Here is a 24,527-nt window from a genome sequence, read left to right on the forward strand (position 1 = left end):
AGAGCAACAGAGCAACGAGCAACAGAGGGCAAAGGGTGAAGAGGCAGTGAATCATATCTGTTTTGTTACTGATGTTTCATTTTCCTTAAAGCTCAAAGATTATCAATAAAATGGCTTCTGATTTCATAAAATCAAATCAGGTCAGCGCTGCTTTCTTGGTCCAAGATTTTTTCCTTAAACTCTTTTTTACTCTTCATAATATCAACACTGAAAACATCGAATGGCGTGATGACTGTCCTGCTGCTTTGCGCTTATATAAGTGTACAAAACAGCATCATCATAAATACCTAAGACATGCATTATTAAAGTAGACAAAGAGTTTGATTTGAATAATGATCATCATCAGTTAATCACCCAGGCCTATTGAAGGGTCAGTAAAGTGATGGGCAGAGGGAATTTCTCACCAGGGTGTTTTCGGCTAGTGTGCGGTGAGGAGGAAGGTGAGGGGACAGGTGAGGGCAGGTAGTCAGGCTGAGAGGAGGTAGAGGGTGTTTTCTCGGGGACGCTCTCTTTGGTGAAGTCGATGATGGAGCCGAGACTCACACCTGCAGGCTGCTGTTTATAGCGAGCGCACTGAAGAACCTCCACCATCCACCGAGCCTCCCGCCAAACCTCTTCCATCTGCTGCAGAGACACACTCACACAGTCAGCACTGCTGTACTAGAAACACATAATACAGGGTCTGCTTACTAGTTTGACATAGTCCATCATCTATTAGTGTCCCCCTCCTTTGATACTTGTGTTTCCTTCTGAGTGTTGGCCATGGTGGAGATGGCCCTACAGCAATCTACAGGGCAGGTAGTTTTGAGGTACCCATTGTGCCAAGGCCACTACAGCTTCAGCATCATCAGAATTTATAAAAGCAATTGTGAGAAGTCCATCTCTGGGAAGGGGCTGCCTTTCCTTGCTGTTTCTGGTAAAGTCCTAGATAAAGTGATGCTACAGAAGCTGATGAGCGACATCGCAGTGACCCTGAATTACAGAGTGTGTATAGGACAAACAGGAGGACATTCAGTTGGTCTTTGCAAGTATTTCAATGTGGGGTACACAGTCATGATTCTCAGAGGTGATTCTCAGAATGTGCTGAAGACAGTGCTGTCAGGTTTTCAGGCATCCCTCACCTCCTGACAAACTGCACATTCCAAAAGTGACATGTCACATAATTACAGTGTTTGGTACCTGCAAGATCGGAATTAGTTTACCTTAATGTTTTAATGTTTTAATAAACCTCCCAGATTCTCAATCCAGGGCTTCACACACAATCACTGCAAGAATTTACCAAGAGTAGTGCAAAAACCTATCAGTGATGCGTGACCCTGTGGACCAAAACAGCTTGTGGATCAGAGGGATCAAAAGAGAAAGGCAAGAATCATGCAAGCAAACATGCAGGTCACCAGGCAAATCAGACCTGAATTCAACAACAGTGTGAACAACGTCATCTCAAAACATACTAATACAACAGTCAAAAGCCCTGCTGGACGCAGATGTCAGAGAAGAACAAGAAATCGTGTCTCCAGTAGGCACAGAATCATCAAAACTGAATCGCTGACCTTTGGGGACAAGGTTGCCTGGTTGGACCGATACAGGTTTTTTTTATCTCAGACCAATGTAAAAAGTGTGGTGTGAGCTATAGGTTAGGTATTGAACAGTAAATGCTGGTGGTGGTGTACATTTGTGTGATGGTGTATATTTTCATTGCACTGCATCCACTGAAGAACATCTGTACTGCACTGTTCATCTGAAAGTACTTGCTGACCAAGTTCATTATTTCATTATTTCATGGCTACAGTTTATTTGTACTTGGCTTGAAACTTCCAGTATGACACAAGGCAGGTGTGTAGAGAATGAGCTACACAGGCACAACCATCTGAACACTGCAGTTCAAGGGCATAGTCTCCGGACTATCTGGTAGTTCCTTGCAGTCTTCTGAGGTTGCCATCATTTGGAAGTCCAACCCAACATTGTCTTCAAGATCTTTATGGATAGGTGGAAGATGTTGAAAAGCGTCAAGTGCCAGCACACACACCTGTTTTACCCCTGTACAGGGGAAAGGCTCAGATTATTCACCTACCATAGTAGCCATCATTCCACTATGAAGAATACTGACATGTTTGGGTGGACTGTACACCACCATAGGAGCAGAAGCTCAGAGGCACTGGAGCAGTCAAAAAAGGTTACGAATAGGTTTTGATGTTTTTCTTGGAAATTCTTTGCTCATGTTAATCACATTCCTGGTTTCCCTAAACCCCCAGTGTGGCTCATGTAGTGTCATCTCAGATGTTGCTGATCAGCCTTTGTATACTTCAACTAGGACTTTACCAGGAGCCGCAATACATTGAACACCAGATGGACACTGTTTTTATAACGTGTGATTATGTTTGCCTTCCTCCACTGTTGGGAGATTTAGCTCATTAGCTCTGACTGTATGACATACTGATAGAGTGTTCTTGTACAGTGGTACCGTAGGGGTTAGGAGTGTCTCAGGAGGTGGACAGCTCTTTGAACCTTCACAAATGATGATGTCAACATGCATACACACACACACACACACACACACACACACACACACACACCTCTAAACACTGTTAATCTAGTACCTGTAAGAGCTCCTGGATTTTGTGATGCTTCTGTTTCGCTGTGAGGAGCTCAGACTCAGAGAAAGCCTCTCGCAAAGCCTGCTGGGACATCAGAGACTCCAGCCCCAAAACGGCGGACGCACGGCAGTACTGGCTGATAAAACTGGGGCAGTATGCCTCAAAATGAACTACAGAGAGAGAGAAGGAGGTGTGGAGAGGTGAAACAGAGAGAACACTGAACCACACAGAAATGTAAGTGCAGTTATGAGTGTGTTTGTGATATTTTCCCATGCGTGAGTTCAGTAAGGTACCAGGGCTACTGATAGGGATGTAAACAGTGCTGTATGGACTGCGGTGCAAAGGTTTGAGAAAAGGGGTGAATATCCAGCGCACTCTTCATTACTTTAGATAGCCTTTATTGCAACCTGGCAGATTTTGTGTCCATAGCTTTGTCACAATAAAAGCTTTTTAACTCAATGAAGAGTTTCCACGGATATTTGCTTTTTCTGTATTCTAAAAGGGCTTGGTAGCCGATTAGTGGACGTAGGTGTGTTAAATTAACTTGAACTTTGAACTTTGCAGTGTTGTGGTCCAAGTGTAAAACTGATCATTTATGATGGGTCAGGCAACGGAACAGTACTCAAATACCTGCTGATAACCCCACTAGGTAGCTAACATCACCATAACCTTAGCAAAGTATTACTTCTATAAATCGAAATAGACGCATCAACACATCATTGTAGTTCCTGGTGCAAGTAGTTTGTAACATCAATGACGTCTTGAATAAATGTGCTTTCCTGCATTATTAATTGTGCCTTATACTGGGGTGAAATTTAGCGTTGGGTAGGTGGCTTCAGGCCTGATGCCTGACTGAATTTCTAAAGGATTATACATGGATCTTCTCCTGATAGCTTTTTCTGTGGATTACGTTAAATTGAACTGAGTATGTGGAAGTTTGTGTGTGGGTTTGTGTTCTCACCCAGCTCAAAGATCTGCAGCGGTAGGGTGAAGAATCCGGATCGGGGGGAGTAGGGGTTGTTTTGTCCGGGCGGTGTACACACCTCCTCACATGGGGGGAGGAGCAACAGGAAGGACACACTCTCCCCAAGTTCAATCACCTCTTGAACATACACACGGAAGTCCTGTGCCTGAGTAAAAGATAGAGAGAAAAAGAGAGACAAGGTGGACTTTGTTGATAATTAGGGTCACTTTTCATGGTAAACCTGGCCTTCATAGGCAAGATGGCATCTATGCCTTGTGGGCAGGTACCACTTTCTTTTTTGTAATCAGGCATGTAGTCTTTTTGTAGAGGGTAACTGACAGTCCAGAGCACTGACATGTACAAGGTTGGGTTTCAAGCCCCTGCCCCTTATGTCTTAAAATGAATAGTGCCCTTTAGGATGAGCTCTAACTGCCCCTGTGTAAAACCTGGCTTCTGCTGGCGTCGGCTGCTGTTTCTCAGTCTGTACGTTTCTCGCCTGCTGGTTTTAGTTTATGTCATATGGCAGCATCAGCGGCAACTTCAAAACACACTGTAATATTAGCTTATATTTCACAACGTGCAAGACTGTGAAGTACATTCCCCTTATTTGGCAATAAATCTATGTCATAACAAAATGTCCAGATTATAGAAGCAATGCAGTTTGCCCTTTTGAAACACCTCCCGCTCTGCCCTCGCCAAAGTCTGTGCACGCCATAGATCCAGAGCCAAGGTCAGGAAGGGCAGACATGATAGCTAAACCTGTCTCCTAGGTTCAACCTAGGTCTTAGTAACGTAGCCCTTATGGTCAAGGAGGAGGCACAGCAAACATTAATAGTGATATTCTTTGCTTTACCCAGAAACCAGTATACAAATTTATCTCTAACTCTTTTTCATTATGTGATCTAGCCACAAATAAGAAATCTTCTCAGCTGTACTTACTCATTATATCTACAGGCTGCTGGGGCTTTACACTGGGTTTCTTTTTACAAGTCTATCAATGTGGAAACTTTTTACTCAACTTTCCCAGAGAAATGCTACCAGAAACAAAAGTTAACAATAGCAAACTCTCCTCTCAGCCTTGGCTATACATCTAAATACTTAAAATAGTACCTCTCAAATTAGCAGTTATCCACCTTTGATCATGAAACCTAACCTTGATCCCTATGAGTAGTCCAATTATAGACCAGTCTCAAACCTTCCCTTTATCTCTAAGGTCTTACAGAAAGCTGTAGCTCAGCAGCTGTGCTCATACTAGCACATGAATCACATACATGAAATATTTCAGTCAGGATTTAGGTCTAATCATAGCACAAAGACAGAGAACAATCTGTTATTGTCCTCCGACCAGCATTTGACATAAATCACAATATTCTACCAGACAGAGTAGAAACTCTTGATGGGATGAGAGACATGAGATTTGCCTAGATTAGATCCTAACAAATAGCAGTTTACATAGATGGAAAGCTTTTTGCACAAACAAAAGTGCAGAATGGTGTCCCACAAGGCTCTCTTCTAGGATCACTTCGATTGTATTTTCGATTTTTATTTATTACAACATAAAAATGCATTCTTGTTTTGATACATGCACTATTACAATTATAAAGTAGACAGCAAAACAGTTCAAGTGCTCATTCTACTACCAAAGAAAAACAATGAGAGAGGTGTGAAACTACTTCACTAAAAGTCAAAGGGGCTAACTTTGGGGAAAAATCTGGTGTCACTTGATATGGCAACAAGTGTATTGCATAAAACAAGATGGCTGATTATTGCTTGAGAGATGTACTAGTCTTGGTTAGCTTAAAAAATATACATCCTAGGCAATCAGTGATGTGAGGTCTAACTGTGTTGGCATTAATAGTTCTTATAGTGCGTTTAAATTTCCAGCACAACTGAATATAGGAATAATATTGGGAACTGAATACACCTAACTGATCCCTTGATAATACAACAAGCTAATGTTTGGGAAGGCTGTAAATACCCAAAACAGGAACTTTATGCATACCTACAGTATATGGCCAAAAGTATGAGGACACCATCGCACCTATATGCGATTATTGGAAATCTCAGTCCAAAACCATGAGCATCAATAACAGCCTCCACTCTTCTGGGAATCATTCTACAAGATGTTAAAGAGTCTGTGTGAATCTGTGTCCATTCAGTCAAAAGAACATTTGTGAGGTCAGACACTGATGTTGGACGAGAGGGCCTGGCTCACAATCTCCGTTTCAGTTCATCCCAAAGGTGTTCAGTGGGGTTGAGGTCAGGGCTCTGTGAGGGCCAGTGGAGTTCCTCCACACCAGACTGGTCACTCCATGTCTTTATGGAGCTGCTTTGTGCTCAGGGGCTCAGTCATGCTGGAACAGGAAAGGCTCTTCCCCAAACTGCTGACACAAAGCTGGAAGCAGATAACTGTGTAAAATGACTTTGTGCTGCAACATCAACATCACCCTTCACTGGAACTGAGAGCCCAAACCCTGAGAAACAGCCCAGCCCATCATCCCTCCTCCACCAAACTGTACTGTTGGCTCTGCATTCCGGTAGGTAATGTTCTCCTGACATCCACCAAACCCAGATTCATCATCAGACTGACAGATAGAGGAGATTCATCACTCCAGAGAACACGGTTCCACTGATCCAGAGTCCAGCTTTACACCACTCCAGCCAACACTTGGCGTTGGGCATAGTGATCTTAGGCTTGTGTGCAGCTGTTCAGCTATGGAGACCCATTTCATGAAGCTTCTTGTGCTGTTGTTGCTTCCAGAGGCAAGTTAGGAACTCTGCAATGAGTGCTAGAACAGAGCCCATTAGGTGAGTTTGCGTAGTCTACCACCTTGTAGCTGAGCTGTAATTGCTACTAGATAGTTCCATTTCATAATAATAGCACTTACAGATCTAGCAGGGCAGAAATTTCACAGACTGACTTGTGGCAGAGGAGGCATTCTATAACAGAGCCATGTTTAAAGTCACTGAGTCACTCATTGGTGCGACTCATTCTACTGCCAGTGTTTGTCCGTGGAGACTGCATGACTACGTGCTTGATTTTAAACACCTGTTATTGATGGGTGTGGCTGAAACATCTGAACTCAACAATTATGAGGGGTGTCCACATACTTTTGGCCATATAGTGCATGTGTGAATAAATGACTGACATGCTAATATAGATGTATAAGTCACAAACCAGTTAGAGTTATAGTCTGTAAAAGTACGTTTACAGTTGCAGTTTAATGTTTGTGTGTACACATGCGCGTGTGTACCTGATTGTTGGGAATATTAATGCGTCCGAGCAGTTCTTTGGCGGCGTTACGTAACTCCAGCAGGAAGCGATGTGGAGCGCTTTGCTCATCAGCACACACTTCTACTGTGTCTTCCAGTGAACGCACAGACTGCAGCCACTGCCACTCCTCCCTGACACATACAAACACATTTTAGCACAATTTAGATAAAAACAAAAGCACTTTATAATGTTCATATGATCCACACAGTCACTCTGATAGACTGTAGTACACTACAGGAAGTGTAGGGGGCGATATGGCTTCTACTGTTTCATTTAAAAAGCTCTATAATGTTCATAAGATCCACACAGTCACTCTGATAGACTGTAATACCCTACAGGAAGTGTAGGGGGCGATATGGCTTCTACTGTTTCATTTAAAAAGCTCTATAATGTTCATATGATCCACACAGTCACTCTGACAGACTGTAATACACTACAGGAAGTGTAGGGGGCGATATGGCTTCTACTGTTTCATTTAAAAAGCTCTGTAATGTTCATATGATCCACGCAGTCATTCTGACAGACTGTAATACACTACAGGAAGTGTAGGGGGCGATATGGCTTCTGCTGTTTCATTTAAAAAGGCTCTATAATGTTCATATGATCCACACAGTCACTCTGACAGACTGTAATACACTACAGGAAGTGTAGGGGGCGATATGGCTTCTGCTGTTTCATTTAAAAAGCCTCTATAATGTTCATATGATCCACACAGTCACTCTGACAGACTGTAATACACTACAGGAAGTGTAGGGGGCGATATGGCGTCTATTGTTTTGACTGCACCACACACATAGGTGGACAGAGAACAATACTTCTGTAGTTTGTGTATAAGTACAGCTATTTTATGTATATTTCGACTGGACAGACAGTACACAAGTACTTGGTAATGAATGTACTTAATAATCAAAATAAAAATCACTTTCAGTTATTGTAGATATTGTATAATAATACTTTGATGACCAATTTGAAATTAGGAGACTATCACAGGATAGTTAACGTTTAGGATAGCTAACAGGTTAATCAATTACAGCAATAACTTCAGATATGTGTGCCACTGTACCTGGAGACATGGCCGTTGTCGCGTATTTTGACGTGGCAGAAGACGTTGGGGATTTTGTGGGGCACCAGCACTCTGATCTGTTCCACTGAGCTGCACAGCTTCACATAGCCCAGATACAGCCCGGGGGCCAGCAGCTTCCTGCTGCGCCTGTGGTACGCCAGCTTCTCCTACAACACGAGACGGTATATTAAAATAGTAGAACGACAGTAACAACTCCAGACTTGATGTTTCTCCAAACAGCGAGTCCACAAACCATGAATAGTGGTCTTGTGCTGGGCAGGGCTGCATTAAATCTCGTTGCTGATTTGACCAGTGACAGCTAACCAGATATTCTGTAAGTCTGTGTGTGCACTCACATGCAGGGTGATGAGGAGGGTGTCGAGGGCAGTAGGTTCATCAGGAGAGGAGATGGATTTGCGCTGGATCTGCAGTTTGCTGAGTGGAGTCCAGCGCAGGCCTTCCAGAGCACATCCTTCCACCTCCCTCAGCAGCACCAGCAGGGCGTTACCATGCTTATCCCTCACAGGCTCAAAATACACCTGCCCCAAGTCCTGAGTGCCCAACATAGCCTGCAACACAGACACGGTCCAGGAGTTAATGAACGGCTGATGACCTCTGGCTGAAGTGAACCTTGCAAGGGTGGACAGTTCTGATGCAGACAAGATCATCAAGGATGCTTTACAGGACTCTCCCGAAAACACAACATTTCATCTGTGGATGGGAATCTAAGACTGTCTCTCTGAGTGGTCGGGATGGTCCTCCTACTCCTCCCACTCCCCCCACTCTCCCATCACTCAGCATGATGCTAGCCAGCTTCTGTTAGACGACATAACAGAATAGTTAGCATTCTACGGTATCCTATAGCTATGGTATCCTTTTTGGTTGCTAAGTTGTTGCTAGGCTGTTGCTATGGTATACTTGGTGGTTGATAAGGTGTTGCTAGGCTTTTGCTATGGTATCCTTGGTAGTTAATAAGATGTTGCTAGGCTGTTGCTACAGTATCCTTGTTGGTTGATAAGGTGTTGCTAGACTGTTGCTACAGTATCCTTGGTGGTTGATAAGGTGTTGCTAGGCTGTTGCTATGGTATCCTTGGTGGTTGCTAAGGTGTTGCTAGGCCATCAACTGTCTCTCTGGGTGGTTGGAATAGTCGTCTCACTCCTCCCACTCCCTCATCACTCAACATGATGCTAGCCAACATCTGTTAGCCGACATAACAGAATAGACAGCATTCTCCTCCAAGCATCCTTCATTAGCAGCATCTAGGTACTTAGGCAGATAAGTTTAAGCGAGCTCTCCCATTGGTTAGGACTTCAGGAGCTGGACTGAAGGCCTTACATGTTACCCTAACCGCCACATAACTATCATGTTTTGATTTCCAATGCGTGGGTCCAGTTTCATGAGAAAAGGCTTCACTTTAGTTCTAGATATGTCACTGAGTGTGAATACGATCCAAAGTCTTTGCAGTGTTTCAGTTACTTGTTAGGAATGGAAAACAGCAGCAGCAGCTCTATGCCAGAACTCCTTACTGAAAAAATCACTGAAAACCAGACTGGAACTGAAAAAGAAGAAGAAGAAAAAGAAGAAGACGAGTGTAACCTGTAGGTGAGCGAGGGCCTGCAGCATTTTGAGGCGTGTCTGTAGAGTGCAGGAGCAGGAAAGCTGAGCAGGACCCACACACTGCTGCAGCCAGGAGATCTCCTCCCACAGATACGACACCTACAACACAACCCACAACATCATCCATAACATCCACAGTGCAGATACATCACTGACTAACCTTCACACCCAGACTTTAAACTTTTCATCATATTCACTTTCATCACATCATCAGCATCCAGAGGAAAACGTGCATCTCTGATAGAGTAATTATACAGGAGAGCAGAGACTTTCTTCACTTTTAATGTAAGTTACTGTAAAGAAGTTTTACTCCAAGTGATTTTGGAGCATTTCTATTGGTCCATTCATCACAACATTTTTTGTGATTGTGTTTCTGTATGTAATGTCTATGAGGGTCCGTGTGAGAGATGCTCTTTGTGACGTGATTTGCAGCAATCGAACTTGAACTTCCTCAACATTCCACCATTTATTTCCAAAGGGGAAAAAAAATTGTTTGATCAAATATTGTACAAAATTCATGAGAGTAACTGGTCCCAAAAGCAGAAAATCAGTGCCGATTGTAAACCTTCAGTCCACACCACAGTATATATTTGTAAATAGAAGAGAAGATATTTTATCATGAATTTTATTGATGACAAGTTACCGTTGTGTTCAGTCTTGTTTGACAAAAAGAAAAAACATCCTGTACATTTTTGCTGTTTTTGTCATTTTTGAAAAATCCAGGAGTGCAGACTCAAATCTGTTCATACAGAATAATAATCTAACAATAACTTAATTAGTTACGGAATTCTGTAAGTAAATATGTAATTCCGTTTTAATAATTAAGTAGTGTACGTGTAATATACAGAAGAATGGCTATAGCGTTGTGAGGTTGACTGCAGAGGGTCTAGATTAGTGAGAGAGGAGGGGACATGTTGTTGTTGTTGTCGTTGTTGCTGATTGTTGTTTCTGCCTCATCTTCTCTCCTGAGACTCAAACATTCATCCCTCATTCAGTCAAGCTCACAGTTTGGAAAGAACAGCCCCATAACTCATAAACCGAGCCCTGCCAAACTGCCCGAATCCCCCCACTAGGACAAAACAACAACACACACACGGCTCCAGTCCAGATACATTTAAACAAAAAGACTGAAGACTGTCTTTTAGAGAAATCATCTAAATCACAAAGCAGAACCAGGAATACAATCATAAACTATAACAAAACCCATGTTTCGTGGTGGGTTTTCTGCTCTAATACTGAAAGCCTGGCAGAAAAACACAGAGTTATTGATGAGTGGAACAATCAAATTCTGCAACGCAATGACAAGAACACTGATCATCTCCACAGATCTGATTCATCCACTTACGGCCTCAGAACGTTTCTCAGTAAACAATGACTAAACAATATGATTAAATATCTGTTACAGATTTTTATTTTCACTGCACAGTAGAGCTTACTTTAAAAACTGCCACAACAACCAACAATATATCACATCTATTCAGCCTACAGCAGTTTAGCCCCGCCCATTCACTCTGCAGCTATGAGGAGTTTAGGTCTAAGGGGTAAAGAGAGGTTGGAAAATGGTGATGCAGAAATGAATCATGACTGTTTTTGGTTCAAAAACCCACAAACATCATAAGTGGACCTCAGGGGGGAAAATATAATGCAAGAAAAATGTAGGACGGAGCGTTTAACACTGTGTTTAGTGCCCAGTCACCCCAGATAAAGAGAGGCTGGAAAATGATCATGTAAAATATATTATGACTATTTTAGTGCAAAAACAACCAATGAATGGAAATCAGATATAATTGTAGGACGGGGCTGAAACTGTAGTCTTAAAAAAGCTAAATACGGTTACTCTGCTGTTACCTTAGTGAACCACAGGAAGTCCTGCGTGAGAGAGCTGTAAGAATCGTCCACTTCCACTACGGGTAGCTGCTCCTCCGCAGTGACCAAAACATTATCATCCCTGTAGAACACACAGGCCACATACACACCTCTACACACACACACACACACACACACACACACACACACACACACAGAGGGAATGCTGACATCAAACTGAACATTAAAGTGATAGTTTGGTGGATAACGTCACACAGTGTCAGAAGCCATAACCAAGTCTATTTCAGATTACTTTACAGCTCAACACGGTTTCAGGCACAAAGTTGAAGTTTAATTTTCAGCAAACTCGAATAAGAAGCTGACGAACAGGAAGCCAACTTTGCTAACATGTTTGACGCTAGAATGTAGTGATTTAGCCATGCGGTTAGCACCATGCTAATTGGAGGGGTATAAAGTTCCATTACCTGTTAGCTACATAAGCTACTCGTAGCTCCAGTGCTAAACTAAAGAGACAGACTTCAGACCCCAAACATGTCTTGGCTGATGGGCTACATTTGGAATGAGGGTGTAAAACTGGGGTAATTAGATTTTTTACTGAACTATCGCTTTAAATACTGTAACGACAGTCGACTGTGATTAACGTCTCTCTTGTTTTCTTACCTTTTTAGATTTTTGACGAATTTGCTGGTGGGCTGGAAGAGATGTCTCAGGCTTTTAGAGACAGAGTGTTTCCGCACATTCGGAGGACCTTTACACTGATCTACACACACACACACACACACACACACACACACACACGTGAATTACTTTTTAATAACCATTAGAAATCCAAGTTATCTCCAACAATAATCAAATCATATTTATGAATTAATTTCAAAAAGTCTTGTTTTGTCAAAAGAAAAACATTCAGCAACACTTTACTGTAGAGTCCTGTTCATAAGGCTGCATAACACCTACATAAGCTTGTTATGATAACTGAAATAACCCTACATAACTGTTTATAAGTGCTTATTACAATATGTGTCATTTGCTATAAAGGTTAAAGTAGCCAGTTTTGATCAAAGTTAGCTAAAGTAGCCTTTACGACAAATGACGCCTGTTGGAATAAGCATTTCTAAACAGTTATGTAGGGTTATGTCAGCTGTCATGACAACCTTATTAACAGCAACCTACAGTAAAGTGGTATCTTTGCTATTTCTGTCCATTTTTGATGTCGAAACAATCAGAAAGTGGTGAGAGAGTAGAGACGGCAGCCAGGAGGTTGTGGGTTCACATCTCAGCACTGACTGAGCAGTTTTTATAAAGCACGTAAACCCCACACCCCCAGAGGGCGACACTGTGCTACAACTAAACTTAATTAGGCACCAAAATGACCAAATTCCTTCCTAGTGGATCAATAAAGTATAAAAACTGAATCAGATGTAAATGGTACAGCAGAACAACAGTAATAGCTCTAAACTTCTAAAGGTGTTAATAGCAGGATGAGGGGTGGAGAGATTAGTTTTACTGTATAAACAATACTGTACACACTGCGTGTTAAATGGGACTGTGATGATATATGTGGTCTGGGTCATACCCGTTAGACTCCGTACACACACACACACACACACACACACGCACACACACACACACACACACACACACACACACAGAGTGTTTCAATAGCAGTGTTAGAGGCAGACAGGCAGACTGTGAGCGCGAGAGAGAGACTCTAAAACAACAAACAAGATTCACACAGCTGACTTCGAGGAACCTCTACGCTCTACAGCAGCCTGTCCACAGTGCGGCCCGCGGGAAGAAGTCGTCCCATGAGGACGCCTCATTTGGCCCACCAGAAAGTTCCCCTACCCCACCTCCTCACCCAGCGACAGAACAAACATTTTTTATACCATATATGAATCATCAACTGTTTATTTTGCTTTTTAAATTGTAAGTCTGAAGTATTTTAGTAACAAAATATAGTATTATAAAATACATGTTTAAAAACTGTATTTAAAACCTGCCTAAAGCCTTTATTTCTATTATGGGTTTATTTCATTGGCCCTCACAAGCACTGACTCCCCAAGATGAAAACTCTGGGCAGTGCTGGGCATGTATCGCTCTGAGAGTCTGATCAGGAACTGTGAATATGACTGATTTGCTACACTTACATTCCTCGTCCCTACAGTGACTGGTAAGGCTGAAAAACCAACAGTTCCAGTGCATCTTATTGAGAGTCTACTATGAATTATTCAGCATCTACTATGAATTATTCAGTGTCTACTATGAATTATTCAGTATCTACTATGGATTATTCAGTATCTACTATTAATTATTCAGCATCTACTATGAATTATTCAGTGTCTACTATGAATTATTCAGTATCTACTATGGATTATTCAGTATCTACTATTAATTATTCAGCATCTACTATGAATTATTCAGTATCTACTATTAATTATTCAGCATCTACTATGAATTATTCAGTATCTACTATGAATTATTCAGTATCTACTATGAATTATTCAGTGTCTACTATGAATTATTCAGTATCTACTATGAATAATTGAGGAACTACTATGGAACTAATACGTAAGTTCCGTGGTTATAAGGGTGAGAAACATTAGATCTGGATCCACTTTAGAGTTAACAGGTTTACGGTCACTGTTTTTCACTCTCTCATACGTTTACAGTGACACGCTCAGGCGTCTGTGTATTTGGAAGGATTTATTTTACCGTGACACGCGCACTGCTGGTGCGCCTCCTTAATCTGCTCCAGGATCTGGTCCAGCGCCTCCCGCAGGCCGCGCAGCCTCGGTGTTCGACCGTCCACATCCCTCCAACCTACAGAGCGAGAGAATATACAGGTATACACACTGTTCCTGTAAAGTCTGAGCAGCTCGCCTTCTTCACAGTTGTGTTTTTCTCACTGTTACTTTTCAATGCAAAACTGCACTGTAATAAAAAGGATTAGTTTAGTTTATCATAATCAGTCTTTCTGATTATTGGGGTAGGCCTCGCCTTACCACAGCTCAATGGTATAAAGAGCAGGTTCGAAATAATGATTTGACAGTTTTTAAATTGTTGATTTGATTTTTTCTTTTTAAATTGTTGTTAAAAGCTCATAGTGAAGCTCTTTTGGTCCAAAGGTGCTTTAAACACTTCAAAGGTTTAAGTGCTGACATCACAACAAGGAGAGGAACTCAGCACGGCTTTTAACTCGGTTCACAAGTGCGCACCACAGAGAGAGAGCGTAGTACATGGATGCGTGTATGTCAGAGTTTCTGTAAATTAGTAGAACTCTGTAAGTCTGTAAATTACCTAGAAATGCAGAAATGATTCAAATTTAAAGTAAAACTTGAAGTAAAATCTCTGTCATAAATATAAGGAGGTTTAAGGCCTTTTGAGGCAGAGTCTGATCTTACAGACAAAAGAAACACACATCAAACACACACATATTAATGCTGTCAGTTTCTCACCGTCTGAAACTGACAGACCGCAACACTGCGCACTGTTTTAACAGGACTCAGCTCGACTATCTGACTTTCACAATGATCCAACCATCAGAACTGCTTCAGACTCACTTGGAAAAAATGTTAACATTACATTAACCTCCATTACATTAACCTCCATTACATTAACCTCCATTACATTAACCTCCATTACAAGTTAAAAATGTTCTGTTCCTCCTGTAAAGTTACCTTTTTGGAGGTTTTGCTTAGACTGGGATAACGTACCCGCATCCATGTAATCTACATACATGAAAGGACTGTCAGTTTATTGAAATATTGAAATATGTAATCACATTTGTCTTATTTAAAAATGTGACCCTAAAGAAAGCAGTTTTCAGTTATTCAATGTATTTGTGGAGTTTAACAGTGAAAAAAAACATAAAATGTAGCCTGAGCAAAAGTTATGGCAAATGTTATGTTTATTTTTTTTTCAATATGTTACAATCAGCAAGTTTTACAAAAGCGAGTTTTTTTAAGCTAAGAGCTGTAAAACGTAGATCACACAGTTATTTCTCCAATAAAGCTGTCATTAATCATGATATAGCACTGATCTAAAGCCCACATTTGATTATGGAGAAAAAGCGCTCATGAAAGTGGTCTATAATGTATCATATGTTTTGGAACAGAACCCTTCATATAAACCTACGGTTCTGCCTATCTAGAACATCATATCATTCTTATAATACCGGGGCACATGCACACACCTGAAAGTACCAACCCATTTCTCAGAGAGAGGGAGTGTGAGCTCACAGTGAGTCGTTCAGTATCCACTGAGTATCACACACACACACACGCACACACGCACACACACACTCACACACGCACACACACGCACACACGCACACACACACTCACACACACACACACACGCACACACTACAAACACTCACACACACACACACGCACACACACACACGCACACACGCACACACTACAAACACTCACACACACACACACGCACACACACACACGCACACACTACAAACACTCACACACACACACACGCACACACTACAAACACTCACACACACACACACTAACACACACACACATGCACACACACACACGCACACACTACAAACACTCACACACACACACACTAACACACACACACACACACACACACACACGCACACACTACAAACACTCACACACACACACACTAACACACACACTCACACACACACACACACGCACACACTACAAACACTCACACACACACACACTAACACACACACTCACACACACACACACACGCACACACTACAAACACTCACACACACACACACTAACACACACACTCACACACACACACACACGCACACACTACAAACACTCACACACACACACACGCACACACACACACACACACACACACGTACACACACACACACACACACTAACACACACACACACACACACTCACACACACACACACACTCACACACTAACACACACACACACACACACTCACACACACACACACACGCACACACTACAAACACTCACACACACACACGCACACACACACACGCACACACTACAAACACTCACACACACACACACTAACACACACACACACACACACACACACTCACACACGCACACACACACACACACACACACACGTACACACACACACACACACACACACACACTAACACACACACACACACACACACTACAAACACTCACACACACACACACTAACACACTCGCATACAGACCCACAGTAAACAGGCTGATGTACCGGTGGCTCCGCGGGGGGAGGGGACACACGCTCTATTCCCGGAATGCCCAATACAGACGCTCTCTTCACGCCAAACAACCCGCCAGAGCGTGCGGCGCGTGTGTGAGTGTGTGTGCGCATGTGTGTGTATGCGTGGAGCTCATAAGAAAAATGTTGTGTATTCGAGAAGCATGCGCCTGTGTGTGAGAACCAGAAGTGTATGTCCGCACGAGTTTGAGAAAGACTGAGAGAAGTGTGTGTGTGTGTGTGTGTGTGTGTGTGTGTGTGTGTGTGTGTGTGAGAGCTGGTGTATAAGAGCCGTTCTGTCTGCTACTTTACGGCCCTCTCATAGACATGCAAATATTTCCAGTGGGAGTTGAAATGGAAAACACAAACACACACATCTAAATTAGCACACACACACACACACACACACACACACACAACACACACACACACACACACACCTAAAACGCCAGAGAGAGAAAGATCGCCTGTCTTCACAAACATAAAAACAAGGATACAAATATTACACCCCAAAGGCCAAGAACGAAAACAAAAACGAACACACACTCTCAACACACACACACACACACACACACACACACACACACATACACACACACACACTACACATGTACAGCATACGAGTATGAAGAGGAACACAACCTTGAAAGAGCTGATAACGTGTGTGGTGCGTGAGAATGTGTGCATTTGTGTGTATATGTGTATCGTATGTGTGTGTGTGTGCATGAGTGTGTATGTGTGTATATTGTGTGGTTGTGTGTGTGTGTGTGTGTGTGCATGAGTGTGTATGTGTGTATATTGTGTGGTTGTGTGTGTGTGTGTGTGTGTGTGAGTGTGTGTGTGTGAGTGCGTACTCACTGGATGGAGTAGCGCAGGCCGGTACAGAAGCCTGAGGTGCGCTCCATCCCTTCATGTTGTAAGCAAACACCTGGACGTAGTAGGGGACACCCTAAAACACACAGACACAGTTAATGTGCAGAGTTCGGAGTGCTGCTCACTGGTGTGGAATAAGGAGTTGTTCCACAGATTAGTCGACTTTACTGCTCAGCGATGATGCTTTAATCTAGATGCTGACGAGTTGCTGATCACGTGATTATGACACTAACAACACAGGCGCCTCAGAGAAGACAGCAGGTGAGGAGGCTGGTGATTCCGGGGTCCGTATCTCAATGAGATCCAGGACTCACTGGAAATGGCGCGGCACACTCTGCTGACCTGTTACTCTTATTTTCACCAAAATACAGCACTCCAAATTTCTTTGGCTCTTCTGTCCTGGTTGTGGGCGAGTGTCTTGGCAGGGCCGCCCAGGGTGCGCCAACGTCAGACACAAATTTGAGAGATTCTGTATCTCCGATTCCCTTAAGGCCAACAACGCGGTCTAGGGCTCATTGGAAAGGGTGTGTCAGGCTCTACTGACCTGTGGAGAAGCATTACCTTATCCTGTGGTTTTCATGACATCATCAGCAATTAGCTGACGTCAACTTGACCTTCATCACGTAACTATTGACCTTAAAAAATCTGAAGTGCCGCAGCCTCTATTAATAATGTGTAATTGCAGTAGTGTGTGTTAATGTTCTTTGGTGTGCAATAGTGTGTAGTTGTATGTAATTGTGTGTAGTGGAGTACATTAGTGTGTATTGGTTTGTAATAATGAATAGCGTTGTGTGATGTATATATAGTGGTGTGCATTAGTATGTTGTTAAATGGTGTGTAGTTGTGTCTGGTATGCAGTGGTGTGAAGAAGTGTGTTCATCCATGTGCAGCGTGGTGTGTAATGGTGTACGGTGTTATGTAATAAAGTGTAGTGAGGTGTATTAAACTTTAGTAGTCCATATTCATGCATAGTTGTATGAAACAGTGTGTGTTTATGTGAAATAGTGTGTTGTGGTGTGTATTAGTGTTGAATGGTGTGTAATAGTGCACAGCTTTATGTAGCAGTGTACAGTGATGTGTATTAGTGTGTAGTTGTGTAATAGTGTTTATTGACAGTAATTAGATGACTAAATCTAAACGGCTGAGATTCCCACTGTGCTATTATTTTCACGTCCCAAACCACTGGATCACTAAATAATATGCAGAAAATAGTGCATATCCCATTAGAAGTGCACTCATTAGTGCAGTGAGTGAAGTACAGAAGTGTGTGGTTTGGGACACGGCGTTAGATCAGCCAGTGAGACGCGATCAACAGCTGCTCTGCTGTGCTGCTCGTTAGCTGCTCATTAATCACCTCCAAGAAAAAGTCTGAGGGGTTTGTTGATTAAGAAGCATTTATTGAGTAAATTAATGCATTTATTGAGGTAACTGACGTTGATTCATATTCGCCAACTTTTGTAATTCATTCTACGTTTAGGGCACCTCAGTGTAACTGCAGCTCCATTTAAGGTGGAACGGAAAATCCAGATGAGACTCTGGTGAATAAGAAGCTTCATCTTCTTATTTTTTCTTTTTTTTTTTGTCAGTTTTGTAGCCACTTTTATTAGTTTTTATAAAATCTCACACTGGAATGTTCTGAACTCTGCAGATGTGCAGGTTATTCAGATCCACCAATCAGCTGATCTTCTCCTTGTAGTGTTTCTGGAGACGTATTTAAAGTGTCCTCATATCTGTTCATGTGTTTGTGGTCATTCTGGTCTGTGTTGTTGGTGTTTATCCTCCTGCAGGGCTGTATCTGCAGTAATGGTGATGAGCTGAGCTCCATCAGAGCCCAGTTACAGCCCACCCACCAACATGGAGACGAGGTCTTCTTAATGATGTAATCAAATACTATGAATTGGTGCGTAACTGTGAGTAGTTCTATGTAATAGTGTGTAGCTGGTTGTAACAGAATATTGTGATGTGTAATAGTGCTCGATGGGATGAATGCATAGTGTATAGTGGTGTGTAGCTGTGTGTAATAATATGCCCTGGCATTTACTGTCTATTTAGTGTTTAGTTGTGAAGTAATGGTGTCATAGTGGTAAATGGTGTGTTATAGTGTGTAGTTGGGTCATTCTACAGAAACGTCCATTTTTGTGTCCCTAGCGTTTACAGATATATTACACTTAAAAACATGTTAGGGTTACAATTTATTTATATTTTAAAAGAAAACAATAAGTTATTTTAACAATTCCACCTTCCTGAGCCTCAATTTAGCAAAATTGGTTTTTAATCAATTATATAGAATTCAAGCACCACAGAAGAGCTCGTCCTCACAGTCGTGTGTGAAGGCTGAGGACATATTTTTGAAGTTAAAAACATGTTTTTCTGCAATTTTAACTGCACTAATCTATACATGACTATGGAATATACGATTTAAATCACTTGGCTTCCCTTTACCTGTTTTCTGTTGATCTATGAAGAAAAGCTCATGGTGAGTCCACTGTGTCTTTCAGTTATCAGAGATTTTCTCATTTAGCTCATGATTTCATATGAAGCTTTTAGCTGAAGTCACTGGTGTGACCGACTTTATTCTGAGGTAACTGTGAAAAAACAGAACCCAAATGGATTAAATTCCATATTTTAGTGGATTTTCCATGATTGACAACATGTGGTTTGATGCTCTGTAGCCGTTTAGTAAAATGCATTGTTCATTAAAATGTCTCTGGTGTTCCTTTATTATGTGGAACACCAATGAGGATCAGTAACACCAGTGACTCCTATGGAGAGACAGAACAGTGGACGTTTCTGTAGAATGACCCAGTTTTTTTCTATTTTACAGCACCATCTAGAGTGTAGAACAGTGTTAAGTGCTGTGCATTAGTGTACAGTGATGTGTATTCGTGTGTAGTGGTTAACTGTGTCTGATTGTAGGAGTGTGTAGCAGGTTCTAGTGAGTAGCTCTGTGTAATAGTGTGTGTTGCTGTGTGTGGGTTTGTTTGACTGTATGCACAAACTTGTATGTGTGGTAGTGTTTATGAATGTGTGTGATAGTAAATGTGTTTGTACCTGTCTGTAACAGTGTGTGAGTATACTTGAGTATGTATGTGAGTGAATATGAGTGTGTATAAGTGTGGGTGTTTGTGTGTGTGTGTGTGTGTGTGTGTGTGTGTGTACTCACTGCTGTTAGTCCTGTGATGTCACACTGCAGTAGACTTGTGTCCTCAACAACCAGCTCACCCAGTGGAGGAGAAAAGGATGGAGAACTACTCCACACCACTGAAACACACACACACACACACACACACACACACACACACACACACACGTAAACAGAGACACACCGAAAAAGAATGAAATCACTGGAAATATTTCAATAAAAACTTTATGGTATAAAGGATCTAAATACAGAACAAAGTCTTTTTTATCTATCAATAGTATATCTATAATTCAGTCTTCATCAGCACATCTACATTTATCAGCACTTATATCTTTATATTTATCTGGATTAATATCCCTGTCTTTATCAGCATTAATAATATCTATATCAGCACCAATATCTCTATCTTTATCTGCAATAATATCTCCGTTATTATAAGCACTAATATCTCTATCTTCATTAGCACTAGTATCTCTGTTTTTAGAAGTACTAGTATCTGTCTTTGTTAGCACTAATATCTCTATCTTTATCAGCAATAATATCTGTTTTTATTAGCATTAATATCTCTGTCTTTATCTGCACTAAAATCTGTCTTTATAAGCACTAATATCTCTGTCTTTATCAGCACTAATATCTCTGTCTTTATCAGCACTAATATCTCTGTCTTTATCAGCACTACTTTCTGTTTTTAACAATAATGGAAAATCTGGCAGTGTTCCAAAGCTGACAGGAGTTGAGTCTCAGAAAGTGTGTGGGGTAATATCACACTGGGGGGTTCTTGTTTGTGTAGGGTTAAAGGTGAGGGGTTAAATGTTACTGACCGCGATATTTGGTGACGACGGCGGAGTTGAGGCAGAGCGGCTCCTGGAACTGAACTCTGAGATTGGAGGAGCTGGTCACACAAACACACACTCTGCTGGGGGGGTCTGGGGGGCCTACACACACACACACACACACACACACACACACACACACACATACTCAATCAGTAACTCTGAGCCTGTATGCATGCACATTTGCGTGTTTCACAAATTTTTGTGTATCTCTCAGTTTGTTGTGTGTGTGTGTGTGTGTGTGTGCGTGTGTGCGTGTGTGTGTGTGTGTGTGTGTGTGTGTGCGCGTGTGTGTGTGTGTGTGTGTGTGTGCGTGTGTTACTCACTGGCGTGTGTGTATCCAGTCTGCATGCGTTTATAAAGGCGGAGCCTCCACTCCCAGGCCTTCAGCTGTCTCTCCCTGTCTGACTCCTCCCTCTCTGCTGGCCCTGCCCCTGTTACCTGGGCAACAAGTTCAGACACCCGAAGCTCCGCCTCCTGCACCAGAGCGGCCAGGTGCACAGCACGGCTCTCTGGACTTACAACTGCACAAACACACACACAAACACTGCATCTCAATACAGTTAAAACACACTGCATCTGTGCCACATAATATCAGACAGTGACAGTGACAGTTACAGCTAGAGGGTCATGGAACCACTAACCACCAATCTTGTAGGGGATACCCTGATAAGGAGGGCAAGTCAGCGAGGGCATGTTAAAAACAGAGGAGAAGTACAGAATCATGTATTTTCCTCTGCTGTCTCTTTATACTACGGTTTTGTTTGTGTACTGTCTGTTATTGTTTATGTGTATGTTCTGATGATTTGCCGGCTACTTGAGTGAAGCTATAACGCAGCTATGAGGGTTCCCAGGCAGTCCGTCTGAGCGACTCTACATCACAGCTTCAAGGCTCACTAGGCTGGTTGCTATCGTTGCTGGTTGCAATGATATACTGTAGCTTGAAGACTTCCCAGGCCACCTGCCTGAGTCACGCTACACCACAGCTTTGAGTCTCACTTGGCCGGCTTTCTGAGTGATGCTACACTGCTGGTATGAGGCTCACTGGGCCGGCTTTCTGAGTGATGCCACACCGCTGGTACGAGGGTCACTGGGCTGGCTGTCTGAGCGAAGCTACACTACTGGTACGAGTCTCACTGGATGGCTGTCTGAATGATGCCACACTGCTGGTGTGAGTCTCACTGGGCAGCTGTCTGAGCGACACTACACTACTGGTACGAGTCTCACTGGGCAGCTGTCTGAGCGACACTACACTACTGGTAAGAGACTCACTGGGCAGTCTGTCTGAGCCACACTACACTGCTGGTGTGAGTCTCACTGGGCGGCTGTCTGAGCGACAAAACACTGTTGGTTTGAGGCTCACTGGGCCGGCTATCTGAGTGATGCCACACTGCTGGTACGAGACTCACTGGGCCGTCTGTCTGAGCGACACTGCACTGCTGGGGTGAGTCTCACTGGGCCGGCTGTCTGAGTGATGCTACACTGCTGGTACAAGACTCACTGGGCTGTCTGAGCGACAAAACACTGTTGGTATGAGTCTCACTGGGCCGGCTATCTGAGTGACGTTACACTGCTGGTACGAGGCTCACTGGGCTGGCTTTCTGAGTGATGCCACACTGCTGGTACAAGGCTTACTGGGCGGCTGTCTGAGCGAAGCTACACTGCTGGTACGAGTCTTACTGGGACGGCTGTCTGAGTGATGCTACACTGCTGGTACAAGACTCACTGGGCTGCCTGTCTGAGTGATGCTACACTGCTGGTACGAGACTCACTGGATGGCTGTCTGAATGACACTACACTGCTGGTGTGATTCTCACTGGGCAGCTATCTGTGTGATGCTACACTGCTGGTATGAGTCTCATTGGGCCAGCTGTCTTAGCGACACTACACTGCTGGTACGAGTCTCACTGGGCTGGCTGTCTGAGCAACACTACACTGCTGGTACGAGGCTCACTGGATGGCTGTCTGAGTGATGCTACACTGCTGGTACGAGGCTCACTGGGCCGGCTGTCTGAGTGATGCTACACTGCTGGTACGAGGCTCACTGGGCCGGCTGTCTGAGTGATGCTACACTGCTGGTATGAGGCTCACTGGACCAGCCCTCCGAGCTTTGCCACACCACAGCTATTCGGCCTCCTGGGATGAGAGGGACCTTTCTCTATGGCTAAGGACTTTTTTTGGGCCAGCTAAGTGACTCTGCGCTGTGGTCTGGGGGGGAGTTTCCTCCTCCCAGCGGGGAGCTCTGTGTGTTTTGTGGGTTGTTTTGTTGATTGTTTGTGTACTTTACCACTATCGTAAAGCACCCTTGGGTGTAATATACATAAGAAATGTGTTATTATAATGTCAGACTAATCTTTCAGGAGTGCTATTATGGATCACTGTACAAAACAGAAGTGTGAGGTTTCAGCTGCTGATAAACATTATCACTGTAAACAAATAAATAAACACCATCAACACGTCTGTGTTACTCAGACTGGAGGACTGCCAGCCAGAACAGAGCGCTGGATCACAGTGTGTGAACAACCCCGACGGTGGTGTGTATACGTGTGAGTGTGAGACGGAGACGAGCAGAGCTGTGTGTGTGACATTAATTGCCAAAGGCACAATATGTTCTCAATATGGTGGTGTGTTACAGCAGGAACGCTGGCGCTGGTGTAGCCGACACTGCTGAAAGCACCGACTGAAGTGTGTGTGTGTGTGTGTGTGTGTGTGTGTGTGTGTGTGTGTTTCACACTCTTTCCTTTGATGTAAGTGCTGCTCATATGGAGTTTGATTAGGGCTTTGATATGAGCCACGGCAGCGCTGCAGAGACGGCAGAGGGAGGGAGTGTGTGTGTGTGTGTGTGTGTGTGTGTGTGTGTGTGTGTGTGTGTGTGTGTGTGTGTGGGTTTCTGTGGTTCAAATTCAGGACAAATATAAGAAAACACACTGTCTGTTTGAGGACCTGTTCAAACCTACATAAGGTTACACACATTATTCTATATGTGCCACTGTGCTCGCTCACTGTTCACTTTATTAGGTACGTCTACCCTGTATCTCCACTCACTGTCCATTTTATTAGGTCCACTTAAAATAAACAGCACTGGGAAGGGG

At 43.0% G+C, this 24,527-nt stretch overlaps 1 protein-coding gene across 1 annotated transcript in view; it reads right to left on the reverse strand.

The window, feature by feature from the left end:
- The window catches only part of LOC118801301 (ankyrin repeat and fibronectin type-III domain-containing protein 1-like), a 60,133-nt gene that overhangs the window by 870 nt on the left and 34,736 nt on the right, over window positions 1-24,527 (reverse strand). Inside the window, exons 6-19 of the mRNA XM_036561554.1 lie at window positions 21,762-21,959; window positions 21,424-21,537; window positions 20,624-20,721; window positions 17,446-17,536; window positions 14,056-14,163; window positions 12,001-12,100; window positions 11,362-11,491; window positions 9,493-9,612; window positions 8,252-8,464; window positions 7,896-8,062; window positions 6,813-6,963; window positions 3,556-3,724; window positions 2,598-2,764; window positions 405-624 (exon numbers count right to left, since the gene is read on the reverse strand). Of these exons, the coding sequence (XP_036417447.1) occupies window positions 405-624; window positions 2,598-2,764; window positions 3,556-3,724; window positions 6,813-6,963; window positions 7,896-8,062; window positions 8,252-8,464; window positions 9,493-9,612; window positions 11,362-11,491; window positions 12,001-12,100; window positions 14,056-14,163; window positions 17,446-17,536; window positions 20,624-20,721; window positions 21,424-21,537; window positions 21,762-21,959 (2,046 nt within the window). The remainder of the gene's footprint in view (window positions 1-404; window positions 625-2,597; window positions 2,765-3,555; window positions 3,725-6,812; window positions 6,964-7,895; window positions 8,063-8,251; window positions 8,465-9,492; window positions 9,613-11,361; window positions 11,492-12,000; window positions 12,101-14,055; window positions 14,164-17,445; window positions 17,537-20,623; window positions 20,722-21,423; window positions 21,538-21,761; window positions 21,960-24,527) is intronic.

The sequence above is a fragment of the Colossoma macropomum genome, unplaced genomic scaffold (genome assembly GCF_904425465.1).
Source record: "Colossoma macropomum unplaced genomic scaffold, Colossoma_macropomum, whole genome shotgun sequence".
NCBI classification, from domain to species: domain Eukaryota; kingdom Metazoa; phylum Chordata; class Actinopteri; order Characiformes; family Serrasalmidae; genus Colossoma; species Colossoma macropomum.